Raw genomic sequence first — 14,824 nt, 5'->3', positions numbered from 1 at the left:
CAATTGATAAAGATAATGATGTATGTCTATAAATTGCATTCACTGACTAGATTATAATTTTGCAGTTCCATTATGCCTATTGCCAGTAAAATTACTGTTTTTATAAGCTTTGTTTTCTAGACTTTGTGTTTTTTATATGTTTATATCAAGAAAAGCATAATCAAGAAGCATGTCTTTGCAAAATTTCAAATCGGTGATTGCTTTCACCACACAAAATAAAACAAGCTGGGAAATTTATAGACAACTGATTTTATTTTTGCACCGAGGTAGTAGCAGTTTCGTATAATGTAAATATGCTTGCATAGATGTTTCCTAGATGGATCCACAGGAATTACTTTATTTCACACTGAATAAAAATTAGTAGTTTTCCGTGTGAGCGAAAATGCTATTTGTATGTTGTTCTGATAATTTAGTAATGTTTACATTGCTTACTGTCGGTAAATTACATCATTTTGTGAGAAAGAAAGTACACATTTAGTAAGTAGAATAGGTGCAAAATCTTTTTACTCCATTATGTAAATGTTACATGTAGACATTTGTGTAAGTAGAATAAAGTAAATTGGTCATTTACAAATAAGACATCACGAAAAGCACGGTAGCAAAGAGTACATACATTGTCATTGTGCTTTCTTTTTTTTCTTTTGGTATCTTCTACATTTTTTCCTGCACAGCCATGTCCATCCACACCTTTCCTGCCACAGATGTATTCACGGACACAAAAGGTGTGAGAAACCAGCCAGTTTACCTTTCCAAAGTGTGACTCCAGGACCCAGCTATTACACAAAGACCTAAACTGAGCACCAAGGAGAGAGGTTGATGCAGGAAGCTTAAAATGCTGTGGGTTTCATTGCTGTACCATCAGTAACCTCCGTTTCATGATTCAACATTTGAGATGTGAATAATTTACAACAATAAAAGTGAGAGCGCATTTATGTGGATTAGAAGTAAATAATTTAGTTCTAAAATGCGGGATGCCCCTAATAATGAGAAACCATTGAGAGATCTTCAGCAGATGTCTTCAGTGGACTCTGCAAATGTGTGAAAGTTTATGATTTGAAAATTTGTTCCTTTATTTTTTTTTTCCAGTTAGAAATTAAATAAGCACAGCCACGTGCATAGTGGGGAGAGGGGACAACAGAAGGAAAAATGCAGTTATGAGTTGGGGCTCATTTTGATGGTGGACATGAGTGGCCTCATCTCTTGAATTATGATTTAAATGGTATTAACCTGTATGTGTTGATAAAGGGCAGATGATTCTCTAGGAATTTTTTTTTTAAACAAATAATGCATAAATGTTATTTCATTTAAATTGGACTCTTGCAGTGCATGATGGGGTAAGCTGAGGAGCAGTGTGACCATGTTGACTTACCCAATGGAGAATTAGATTATTACTGCCAAATGCACTTGATAGAGTCAAAGTACCGGAATAGGATTACACTCCTTTTCAGACTTTGTGCAAGTGCATCCTTTTGGAAAATATAGCAGAATTCCAACTTCCATTCCTTTTTTTAAAGATTTTACTTTTAAGTAATCTCCACACCCAACGTGGGGCTCAAACTCACAACCCTGACGTCAAGAGTCGCTTGTTCTACCAACTGAGCCAACCAGGTACCCCTAAATCCCATTCCTGATTTAATTATTTACCAGCCATGGGACCTTCAGCAAGTTCCTCAGCCTTCTTGAACTTTGCTTTCCATATTTATAAAAATGGGACTAAGAGTAGTACCTACTCATGTGGTGGTGGTGAAAGTTAAATTAGATGATACCCAAGTGGAAACGCAAATTAAAACTACAGTGAGCTACCACCTCACACCTGCCAGAATGGCTGTCTCAAAAAGACAAGAAATAACAAGTGTTGGCGAGGACATAGAGAAAAAGGAATCCTTGTGCACCGCTGGTGGGAATACACACTGGTGCAGCCACTGTGGAAGACAGTATAGAGGTGCCTCAAAAAATTAAAAATAGAACTACCCTATGATCTATCGATCGCACTACTGGGTATTTACCCCCAAAATACAAAAACACTAATTCAAAGGATCCCTGCACCCCATGTTTATAGCAGCATTGTTTACAATAGCCAAGATACGGAAGCAGCCCAAGTGTCGGTCAACAGGTGAAGGGATAGGGAAGATTCAGTGTGTGTGTCGCACGCGTACACACACACACACACACACAAAACGGAATATTGTTCAGCCATAAAAAGAATGAAATCTTGCCATTTGCAAGGACATGGATGGATCTAGAGAGCATAATGCTAAGTGAAATAAGCCAGCCAGAGAAAGACAAATACCTTATGACTTCACTCATACGTAGCATTTAAGAAACAAAACAAAGGAAAAGGAGCCAAGGAAAAAAAAGAAAACAGAGAAAGAGAGAGAGAGAAACCAGGAAACAGACTCTTAACGTTGAGAACAAACTCATGGTTACCAGAGGGGAGGTAGTGGGGGGATGAGTGAACTAGGTGATGGGGACTAAGGAGTGCACTTGTCGTGATGAGCACTGGGTATTGTATGGCAGTGTTCAGTCACTATATTGTACACCAGAAACTAACATAACACTGTATGTTAGCTCTACTAGAATTAATTTTTTTTTTTAATTAAATGTTTTTGTTTTAAAAGAGGGGCACCTGGGTGGCTCAGTCAGTTAAACATCCGACTCTTGATTTTTGGTTTGGGTCATGATCTCACGGCTTGTGGGTTCGAGCCCCACGTCAGGCTCTGTGCTGGTGGTGCAGAACCTGCTGGGGGTTCTCTCTCTCCCTCTCTCTCTGCCCCTCCCCCACTCACACATGCGTGCTCGCTCTCTCAAAATGAATAAATAAACATTTAAAAAATTTTTTTAAAGAAATGCTAGGCTGGGATGGCAGCAGAGGAAGTCGTAAAAATTTGGCGAGTATCATACTTAGTTGTAAGTTGGCACCAACAAGAGCTACTGACGAACTGAGAGGAAAGTGAGAGACAGGTAGGAGTCTAGGACACCTACATTTTGGTTTGAACAGCATGGAGTTGTCAACAACTAAGACGGTAAGGAAACAAATGGCGTGTGCATATATGAGTAGCTGAATGTAGTGAGTCTGTGACACTATAACAATAAAATAACCAAAGTTATTGAGGACTTTGCCCACAAAAACGATGATACCCCCAGTGTTTAGCACCAAGGCTTAGTCTATGGTATTTAAGAACTGTTGGTGGGGCGCCCGGGTGGCGCAGTCGGTTAAGCGTCCGACTTCAGCCAGGTCACGATCTCGCGGTCCGTGAGTTCGAGCCCCGCGTCAGGCTCTGGGCTGATGGCTCGGAGCCTGGAGCCTGTTTCCGATTCTGTGTCTCCCTCTCTCTCTGCCCCTCCCCCGTTCATGCTCTGTCTCTCTGTCCCAAAAATAAAAATAAACGCTGGAAAAAAAAAAATTTAAGAACTGTTGGCTAGTATCCATTATTTTCACATAGTTAATTTTAATACTTTTCAAGAAGTTGTATGGAGGCCACAAACGAAGACTTCGTAGAGATCTCATTCAGATCCTCCGCTTTGCCACACATTAACCGTGTGGACTTGTGCGGATTCTTTTCTAAGCCTTGGTGTCCTCATCTGTAAAATAAGGATGATAATAATTGAGCATGAAACAACATTCATATGGCACTTAACACAGTGCTGACCTCATAGTAATCCCTCAGAGAATTTATACGTGCCTGTATCTGTTTCTGTGTTAGATGATAATATGATACACTGGAACACACTATAGAAAGACTTGAAACAGCTTCTGTACCAGCACCCCAACCCGCAGTCCTTTGCTGGATGACCTCCTTCCAGAGTACCTACAATTCTCAATAGATTGGCTGTTCTGCTTCCCACCTCGCAGAAGCTCACCAGCAGCAGGCTGAAAGTGAAACGGGCTAGAAATTTGGGATGCTTTGCCGCACTTAGTAAGTGCTCAATAAATGTACTAACCTGAATTGAGGGATTTTTAACATAGTACAAAGGATGTTTAAAATGACTCCCCCTCCTTTCAAAGACGACGAAGTACACATCCGTTTGCAAATCTTTATTTGTCAAAAGGCATGTAAATGTTACAGAAAGAGGAAAATTCCATGGAACCATTTAAATGAGGGTGCATGTATAGAAATCTCTTTCCTTAGAGATGTGGGCTAAGTGTGGAAATCGTTGCTATGATTACCTCCACTTTCCATTTCATCTGAAAGTAGAGACCTGGTATCAGCATTTTCTTTTTAATGATCTACTTCCACCTGTGTTACTGTCCTTAACTAACCTGTCCAGTGCCATTGGTCATGAGCATGAAGTCCTGCTGAGAGACTTGCTTCTGGAGAAAAGCCTGTCTTTCCTAGGTAAGTATTACTTACATTCTCTCTAGCCTGTAATATCTCCATGAGTGCTTAAATATATATTTTTAAAAATCTTCCACTTGCACTTACTATGTGCTAAAGGAAGAGAGAACGATGATTGATGCTGTGCACGTTATCTTTCATTGATTTAGAACTGAGCAGGAACTCGGTTACTTAATCCCTGTCTATACAGCACATGCACAGGCTTGCAATTAATATTTTATAGAATAAGTGGCTGAAAAAGTGCTTTAATATCTGTTGCAGTATTACTTTTGGTGTCATGAGGTATTAGCCATAATCTACGCCTGATGAGCAAAAGAAACACAAGAAATATTGTCTCTAAGATGCTTTATATGTTAAAAAGAGTAGCTGGAAAAATTCATGTTGGGTATGTTTGTCTCATGTGTGGAATCGGATAGTTTTCCTTGAAAGCCAGATATTAAGGTTTTATTATTTTTATATGATAGATTTAGTGTGATCACCATAGATTTAGTGTGATTTTTAAAAATATAACATGTATACATGGCCGTGTGTCTTTTTCATGTGCCAATGTAGGATCCTGCTACAGATTGTTATTTTTTTCAACATCTGAAGCATTAAAAATAAGCCTTGAAGGGTATGCATGTGATAACTGATCACAGAAACCATAAAGCACTCTACAGTGAATTAATTCCTCTTCTCCATTGTAAATGCGGTAATTTGTAAAGGTTCTATACAGACCTAAGTGTGCATTTTACACATCTGTTTGTATGTAGATATTTAAGTCTGCATAGTGTGGGGTTTTTTTTTAGGAAAAAAAATCACAGAATATTGGATTACACGATCTTTGTCCCAGAAGGGACAAAGATTTGACCAAGTAAAGTCCATTAAATAGTCTTATGTCAAGCTGGGGAGGGATGTTGAAGACAAGCCTGCAAAAACTCTGTTTTAAGTCTTAGTATTCAATATTTTTATTAATGAACTGGACAATGGAGTTGAATGTATTATAAGGTTGTTGATAATTTTAAGACGGGAGATCTCATAAATGTTCTTTAATAGGGGCTAAGGAAAGTTGATAAATTAGGACAATGGCCTCAAATTAATGAATTAAGTTTCAATATGTAAAAGGAGCAAGGTTTTTCATGTAAGGACAGCTGAAATGTTCAGCCTAGTAAAAGGGTAAATTAGAAATCACCTTTTAAAATCTAATAAAAAATATTGGAAGTAAAAGCATAAATTCATGGCTTAGGTTAAAAAATTAAATATGCATACAGATGTGTGTGTGTGTATAGCACCCATATTTCCTAGTTATGTCCATTGAAGATAACTACAAACAATGAAGAAACCATCTTACAGAAAAAATCTAATCAGACGTAGACTATATAATGGCTTAGAACCCGTTGGAATGGATGACCCATGATGCATCATCATGACATACATCTTAGAACTATGGAGTTCTGATAGTGTTATGAAGTATCTGATCACATTGATCACTCAGATAGTGGCCAATATAGCATGGCCAAATCTATTTTACTGTTTTGAAGCCACCAGATTTTCAGGACTGCTTGGTATTACTCTTAGCACCATCTGCTTATGGCTAGTCGGGCCCTCAGCATCGTTTCTTTGATTAGCCTAGCTTTTCTCTTTTTCCTTCCTGAGAACTAGAAGACCCCAACAGGGAGGAAGAGCCAAGGCTTAACTGAGTTCCAGGTTCCTTGAGTCCCTTGGTTCTGGAAACTGTGTTAGACTGGTTTGACCTTGGCTAACAAAGACCATGCATGCAGAAACATGCCAAAGAGTCATTAGCACTTGCATACAAGTTCAGAATGGGGACTTAATATTGATGGGTCCCATCTAGTTCTCTGTGCTATAAGATCTAGAGATAATTATTTTATTGAAGCATACCCAAAGGTGATACTTAACCGATCTTTAAAATAAATGGGTTATGGAATGTTTAGCTGACTCCATGTAATGTTTTTAAGCATCTCTTTATCAGCATACAAAGAAGTTAATTTAATCTATGCACTTTAAGCATTTTAATGCTGAATTATTACATGTTTATTTACAGGTTAAAACATGAGAATTCAAAGCCTTGTGTGAAAGATTGTTATGGGCTGTTCTTTTACCTTGTAAATACCCCCTCACAGTGATTAATTAGATATAAAGTACTTTGCCAGGTAAACTTAGATAGATCATTTTATTTTTTTTAATGTAATTTTTTTGGAGAGAGAGAGAGAGCAAGCAGGGGAGCAGGAGAGAGAGAAGAGAGAGAGAGAGAGAGAGAGAGAGAGAGAGAGAGAGGGAGAGAGAGAGAGAGAGAGAGAGAGAGAGAGAGAGAGAGAGATTCCCAAGCGGGCTCTACAGTATCAGTGCAGAGCCTGACATGGGGCTCCAACTCACGAACCATGAGATCATGACCTGAGCCAAAATCCAGAGTCCGGATGCTTAACTGACTAAGCCACCCAGGTGCCCCCATAGATCATCATTTTAAGTGAACTGGAGAAAAATATTGGTATATAAATAAGCCTCTAATCTGATGTTTTCTTGTTTATATGTGTATACATCTTGAATTTTGTTGCAGAGACATTACAAACATGTTTGTTATACTTTGAATCTTTTATAAGCCAAAGTAAGGTCTCTCCCTCTCTTTCTCTCTTTCTCATTCTGTTGGTTTCTAATCTGACCAGTACTCTCAAAAGACAAGGATTCTTTATTTTACATGTTAACCCTCCTTAAGAATTATGACTTCCCCGAAACTTTTTATCCCATTTAAAATTTTCCATCCATTGTGCTCTATATGTAATTTTATAAAATACATATTATATCTGACCTTTTTAAAAATAAATAACCTTGGGAGCACCTGGGTGGCTCAGTCGGTTAAGCATCTGACTTTGGCTCCAGTCATGATCTCACGGGCTCAGTGCTGACAGCTCAGAGCCTGGAGCTTTTTTTGGATTCTGTGTCTCCCTTTCTCTCTGCCCTTCCCCCACTTGCACTCTTTCACTCTCTCTTTCAAAAATAAATAAACATTAAATAAATAAATAAATAAATAACCTTTCTCTGAACCCTAATAATTTTTTTACTTTCCTTGATCCATAATCACATACTGAGCAGTTGCTGTGGCACAGGATTTAACCCAGCACTATTGGAAAGAAAAAAAGAAGAGTCCTTTTCATTGAAGATTTGTGCGTACTCATGGATTTATCCGATTTTATAGATTATCCATTTGCACTTCTACGGATAGGTACATTGTATTCAGAGAAATCAAAGTTGAATAAATGTTTACTTTTTCCAACTAAAAAATCTTTTATTCATACATTTATTCATTTATTCCAAAAATAAGTTACTGAGTCAGGTACTATCTTAGGAACTAGACATTAAGTCAGGTGAAGTCCCTCCTTTCGTGAAGTTACGGTCTAGTAGGGAGATAGGCTATAAGCAAATGAATACAGATAATTTCTAGCAATTCTTCAGAGTTCTTATAATTATTTTATTATTCATGCATTCTTTTCAACTAATTTTTTAATTAATGTATTTTGAAGTTTATTTTTTTGAGAGAGAGTGCGGGGCACTCTCCTCTTTTGAGGAGAGGGAGGGAGAGAGAGAATCTCAAGCAGGCTCTGCACCATCAGCGCAGAGCCCGACATGGGGCTCGAACTCACGAACCACGAGATTGTGACCTGAGCCAAAATTAAGAGTCAGATGCTTAACCGGCGGAGCCACCCAGGCGCCCCTTTTTCAACTAATTTTTGTTGAACATGATCTCTACACAAGTTAGCGTGAAGATGATGATAAGCGTTCTGTATCCTCGGGTGCTCACAGTGATGTCACACAATGCCACTTCCAACTCAATGAGACTATAGTTCCATCTCTCGGGCATCTTTGTAGGTATTCACTTGATTATACTGATAATGAAAATAAATGCATTCAAGGCTGTTGTCATGCTACTTCTATCAAACATTTGAAAGAAAGGTACAGATTATACTAAAACTCAAGAGCTACCCTTTACATATGAAGAAAATGCTGCTGGCTCATAAGCTACTTTTCCTGAAGTGGTGATAGAATTTTACTTACTCACCTGCTCGTGTTCACTGTTGCCTTCCTGTCACCATGTGCTTCCAGGATGGCTAGTTGAGTTCATTAGCTTGGCTGCCTTACCACTACACTAACCACTCTTTGCTTTTGGTGGTTCGGCACACAGGTGTCTTTTAAGTGCTTACTTTGGGCAGGCACCATTAGGAACACAGGAATAGAGGTTGAATCAAACATGGAGCCTGCCAGGAAAATTTTAGATAAGTTTAAGTTTCAGGTAAGTTCATGGCAGTTCTTTCCAAGGAGAGTTAATATAGAACTAACATTTATAGGTCAGCATTTAAAGTCTGAGAAGATCACGAAGAACCTGCTGCCCACTCCTAGGCTGGGAGGCACAAAGTGCCCTCCTTCACTCTTTCTCCTTCTCTCCAGCTGCTTTTGGGGAGTGCTTTTCTTGCACAATCCCAATGTACCGCACTCTCCTCCTTTCTCTTTCTCTGTCCTCCCTCCATAAAAACAGCGCCCCACCTTCCTTGGCTTTTCTCTCCCCCAGCTCACCTCCCCACACCACGTACCTGCTGCTGAGTTGTGTGGCTCAAGTTATGCAGATTGTTGTGTTAATCCCCAGATCAGTTTCCTAGGCGTGCAAAATGGTTTGCTGCTGATCTAGTTGCGTTTCAGGGACGAGGCAAGCCTAGGGTCTCCATGCTGCTCTGCCCTCGGAACTCCACTCTCCTGGAAAGGCTTCACAGAGAGCCCTTCTTAAACTCTGGGTTGACCCAACAAGCACTGTGATCATCCATATCCCCTCTGCTAAGGGTTTGTTCCATTTCGGATATCAACAAAATAGAAAACATATTTTAACTGCTGATAGAGATGTTTTGACTTTTATCTCTCAAATGATGAACAAGGCCATGTTTTGTTATTATTGCTTCCCCCTCCCCCACGCCCCCTGCCTCCTTCTCACGGGTAAAGGCAGGGGAGGAAAGGAAAATAGTGGGACAAGAAGCAGGGGAGGAAAGAAAAATAGTGAGAAGACAATAAGACTGTTTGCACTGTCAGGGGGCTATGAAAGAGCTTATACCAAAGACTGGAGACAAACTGTTCATCCCCCATGGGCTGGCATGTCTCCAGGTCAAAGGGACTTTCATTAGTGGCTTCCGCAGCCACTGACTGGTGCAAATTCTTATTACGTTTGGCTTAATAAGGATAGCTCTGGAGATATTTTATTCTTTCCAGTGAATGTCGCCCTGGTAGTGGAAGCTAACAATTATTTTGACTGACACCTGAGAGGCATTTGCTTTATCCCCACCTCGCCCTCCCATGTTTGGGCTTGCCTTATGACAAACCAGCAGATTTTACGTGGGTGCTTTTCTAGAATTCGTGTATTACTCTGTGGGATTCCAGGAGGGTATAATCTGTAAAGCCAGGTAGGCTTAGTGAGGGATGTCCTTTGCTGTAAAAAAATTAGGATCTTTGTTTCTAAGAGTTCATCTGCTCCTGCTGCTTTATTCCCCACCTGAAGCAGTAATGCTCTGCTGGGGAAGTGATTATGATGTGACAAACGGGGGATTGTGACTTCAGGTGAAGAACCAGCAGCAGGAACAGATGAGATTTAGAGTACTAAGGTTGTGTTTATGTGCACATGTTAGCAGTAGAGAATAAGGGACTAGGAATAAAACACATGATTATCTAGGCTAAAGAGAACTGACCTGGTTGGGTATTTCATAAGGTATCAACTACTTAGGAGTGGCTGGGTGGTTCAGGCAGTCAAGTGTCTGACTCTTGATTTCGGCTCAGGTTATGGCCTCACGATCGAGCCCCTCGTTGGGCTCCAGGCATGGAGCCTGCTTAAGATCCTCTCACTCCCTCTCCCTCTGCCCCTCCCCGATGCATGCACACACGCATGCTCTCTCTCTCTCTAAAAAAAAAAAAAGAGAAAAGGTATCAACTATTTAAATTCCTAGCTCTCCAAAGGTTACAAAGTAAGATACAATTTTCAGAATAACAGGAATAGGATACTGGAGATGGGATATGGGGAATTGGGTCCTGTTCTTCCTTCCCGAGGAAATTGTCGGGATGCAGGATCATCTTATTCCCCTTATTAAATATGCTTGTGTGTGCTTCTCCCTGGGACCAAGGGAAGAGAACCGTGGACATACATATATGCTGCTAGAACACCACACGCTCCCTGGAGCTTTGACAACAGGTTACTCTGTGCACCTACTATATAGTAGTCTTTCTGCTCTGGGCGCTTCCCTTGCCGTGGCCCTGATTAGATAACTCATGTCTGCTGCTTGTCTGCTACCCTGGCCACTGAAGAGATATTGGAACTCTTTTGGTTGTGACAAAAGTCTAATCGAAAAATTATATATACACACACACAAGGAGAACTTATTGGTTCAGCAGTATACTTGGAAAATCCAAAGGAGAGAAGTTTGTTTCTGGCGTGTGTAGAATCCAGAACACAGAAAATAATGTCATCAGCATCTCTTTTCTCCCTCTTATGTTCTGCTTTTTTAAGTGTTGGCTTCATTCTCAGGCAACAAAGATGATCCCTGGCAGTCGCTAGTTTGTTTATTCCTTAGACTCGGAGAAAAGTTGTTGATTCTCTTTTGTCCCGTAATGCATCTGAGGAAGGACTCTAATCAGCTAGTCTGGGTCAGGTGTCCACCCCTGAGGCTGATAGTTGGGGGTCACAGTACCGGTCACCAGAATCACATTGTAAGTAGGATGGAAGTGCCAAACAGGGTGGGATGCAGGACAAACACTCAAAACATCTCCACAGAAAATTAACTACAGGTTGGTGCGTTAATCTCCATAAACCAAAGGCATTGAGAGTCAAATCTGAACCTGCTGTAGTAAGATTGGCTTCGTGTGTGTGTGTGTGTGTGTGTGTGTGTGTGTGTGTGTGTGTGTAGACGATCCATTTTGTGACTCAGAACTGCTACTGTTCCTTTCTTCACCAAGATTGGTTCTGGGACAGATGGAACTGGCCCTGCAGAAGGCTCTACCATCAATGACTACAGCTAGCAGAGCTGGGGCAAAGGCTAATCATCCATTCCTTGGAATTTTGGAGTTGGAAAGTGTTCTAGTGCCCATCAAATGCCCCCTGTTCTATTTGGAGGAATCTAGCCCCAGGCCATAGCCTGTGCCTTTCCAACCACTTGCCCTGTATTCTTTTTACTCTGCCATTCTGATTCGTCCCTTCTTTTGTGGCATTACACCAAAAGAATTAAAATGTGGTGTAAAATATAGAAGACTTCCACTTTTGTTGTCCATATTCATATTGTCTGTCTCCACAGCCACCAGTCGGCAGGGACCAGCCTGCTCAGCTCCACTTTGCACTGTCCCAGCTTTGTGACCTCCCATTTGTCTCCTATCTTTAGGCCATTTCAATTTTCACTAGTATTGTCCCCTGAAGACATAAGCAAAGGACGAGGTCAGAGCAGTCAGTTGTATTCCTTAGTAGTAGCTTTGATAAGAAGCTTGGGGGAAGAGGTTGAAACTAATGGCTGTAATGAAATTTTGGGTTCTCTAAAGATTTCATTTATCTGCGCTGTGGGTCTCCCCATGAAATGCATATCTGTTCTGTGTCTCTGTGCACATAGTTTGCATATCATAGTAACATCTATTACTGAAACCTTGCTGACTTCTTAAATTGGGTAGAAAAGACTGTGAAACTCTTTGAGAACATAAAAATATGGGATGGGGCGGGGGGCCCATAGCTCCAAGTATTGAATGAGAGTCTGGTGGGGGGGAAACACAACAAAACAAAATGCGAGAATAGAAAAGATATCCATCAACACATACGAAAACTACAATATATCTTTTGCCCTTCTTCAATTTAGTAGAAATTTAATAGGTGTTAAAATTCTTTTTATCAAAGAATGTATTTTAGCCTAGCATTTTAGAAGCCTTTTGACAAATTCATAGATAAAAGGCCTGGTCACAATGTTACTTTTCATTTTCAGGCATTGTGAACTGGAATTTTGCATAATTTTCCTGGAAATAACTGTATTTCTTAACATTTTAAAGTCTTTTAATAAAACAAACAAAAGAAAACCTCTAACTTTTCCTTGGTACTCCTCATGCCCTTTTATGATTCTTAAGTATATGTTAACTAGTTTCAGATGTGTTTTGTTCTCTGACTCAAAATCAGCCCTTTATTTTAGAAAAAGAAATTGTGTAATTAGTACTTAATTGCTTTGGATATTTTGGGGCATTTAGAGGAGAGGGTAATTAAAAGGCCAGAGAAATTAAACTTTCACAGTGTTCTTTAAGTATGTGTAAATTCCTTTTTTAAATACCCTGCAAAGGCAGGCCTGACAACTTAAAAATAAATGAAGACCTGAGTTGCTTTTAAAAATTTAACCTCAGTTTTATCTGTGGATGCAGTTTCATTGATTTTTTTAAAATTTCAATTGGAGAGAGGACCACCGAAATGCTAGAAATCGAGATTATGTAGTTCATTTCCTTTTCAGGCACATGTAACCTAAATACTATCAGACAATGGCCATCACCTCTTCCGTGCTTTAAGATCTTCCAGCAGGAAAATAAGAATTTTCCCCCTACTTCATAAATGTCACACATGATCAAATTTAATTAAAAGAGGTACGTGGTCTGTTAGGACCAACTAGAATGTGGTTGAAGCAGGTTTTTACCTGTGTCTTTAGCTATCCAAGAGGCCTAGGTCTTGGTGAGTCATTTAACTCCTCTGGGCCATTTATATCATGTACAAATTGGAATACTGGACTAGTAATCTCTAAGACTTTTCAGGCTCAGAAATACTGTGGTTCGTGAGTCACACACATTATCTAAAAGTCCTGCATTTTGTGGATCTTGAGGCTAAGAAGGCTGCTTTAAGCAAGAATATTCTATTAATTTTGATAGTGAATGCTTGAACTGTGACATTAAGCAACTCAGTAGTTATGAAATATATTGGGTATTTTTAACATGTACCTTAAATATGAGCCTTGCTTCCAATTTCCTATATTCACTGCATAAGATAGGTACACAGGATTGGAGGTTGATTTCATATTGATCTCCAACATTTTGGGAAGCTGTACTAAAAGCGCTATTTTAAAACATTGTTATTCCTCTTTTTTGCCCTTTCTAGTTAATTTTATTCTTTTTTTTTTTTCCCCCTAAAAGTATGAGGTTACTTAAACATTCAGTTTTCCATTTGGGAAGTTCAAAGAATCTTAAGTAGCCATTTGGCTCCATTATGTACAAAGAGCTGTAAGAACCTCGATGAAATGTATAATTCTCAAGGAAAATATAGATTGCAAAACTGACTGTAAAAGAGATAAAAATCTAAACAGATTGATAGCTATCAAAGAAATGGGAAAAGTAACCAAAGGGCTGCCCACCAGTGTAGCACCAGGCCCAGATTGTTTTCTGTGAGGAATTCTACCCATATTTTAAGGAATGGATAATTCCAATGTTATTTAAAATACTGTAGATCAAAGACAAAAGTAGAAAAACTTCCCATGAGTGTTAAGGAAAGGGAGGCAGTTCCTTCTTTGATGATCAAGATGAACCTCAGAGCAAACAGTTGGGACCAAGGATGAAAGATAGCAGTAAGAGGTATCAAATAAAACCTTGAACTTTGGGCCACAATTTTTTTTTTTAATTTTTTTTTTTTTTGTCTCTGTGTCTTATTGATTAATGGAAAGTTAAATCAGGAGAGAAAATTATTAAGTCAGTCTAGTTAGGCTTTGTAGAAGGCATGGATATTCTTTAAAAGGTACTTGTATTTTATTCAGTTTAGCTTTTTGAACATTAAATACAAAGCATATGTTGGTGGTAAGAGTGAGGCAATGAATGGGTTTTAAAAAATGAAAAGGAAACATTTCCTGTTCTCAGACTAGAGGCTTCACGCCCGTCTATGGAAAATAGGGAGTAAGCATAAGACAAGGGAAGGAAGAAAGAGTGAAGCAGAAGGGAAGCAATGTGGGCTGATGATTGAGCATAATCTCTAGATCATGGAGTTGGAACCATGACAAGATAGTCAGAATGTAAATCCATACCCAATGGTTTGGGTAATCTAGTGGTAAGGAATCTTTTTAGGCTGGGGGGCCAGGAAATGAGCATAAAGACCAGGAAATCAGGCCAGATGTATGGGGCTGACCTTAAAAATCTCCCCATAGGATGATCCATGATAGAAACTTCTCCTGGGGCCTAAACCAGGTGAAGAAGGCCATCTGCTCATAATGCTACTCCCTATTCTTGTGCTGTCATTTCCTCTGAACTTTGCCCACATCATTCTATGGGCAAAGTTAAAATAGGCAGAGAGGGAAAGGTTAATACCTGAGGTCGCTGGGTGGGGGAAAACATATTTTGGAACAATGCTGGGAGCATTTGAAAACAGCAAACCCCCTCGGGCGTAAAGTTCCTCTTAAGAATGTAATAGACACCACCTACTCCCCCTCAGGATCTCCTCAGGAATTTGACAATCAAAATACCTAACTAAAAAA

General features: G+C 39.6%; 1 protein-coding gene and 1 long non-coding RNA gene across 9 annotated transcripts in view; one reads left to right on the top strand and one right to left on the bottom strand.

Moving 5' to 3' along the window:
- The window catches only part of CDIN1 (CDAN1 interacting nuclease 1), a 282,241-nt gene that overhangs the window by 94,396 nt on the left and 173,021 nt on the right, over positions 1-14,824 (top strand). For all 8 annotated transcript variants that reach the window (XM_053224198.1, XM_053224197.1, XM_027066891.2 and 5 more), the window contains one exon: positions 4,270-4,337. In XM_053224198.1, coding sequence (XP_053080173.1) covers positions 4,270-4,337 — 68 coding nt within the window. The remainder of the gene's footprint in view (positions 1-4,269; positions 4,338-14,824) is intronic.
- Positions 7,930-9,858, bottom strand: LOC128315972 (uncharacterized). The gene is made up of 3 exons (XR_008299239.1): positions 9,430-9,858; positions 8,921-9,158; positions 7,930-8,587 (listed from the first exon to the last, which is right to left on the bottom strand). It is a non-coding gene; the product is annotated as an uncharacterized LOC128315972 (long non-coding RNA).

The sequence above is a fragment of the Acinonyx jubatus genome, chromosome B3, assembly GCF_027475565.1.
Source record: "Acinonyx jubatus isolate Ajub_Pintada_27869175 chromosome B3, VMU_Ajub_asm_v1.0, whole genome shotgun sequence".
NCBI classification, from domain to species: domain Eukaryota; kingdom Metazoa; phylum Chordata; class Mammalia; order Carnivora; family Felidae; genus Acinonyx; species Acinonyx jubatus.
This window is presented reverse-complemented; position numbering and strand designations above follow the sequence as displayed.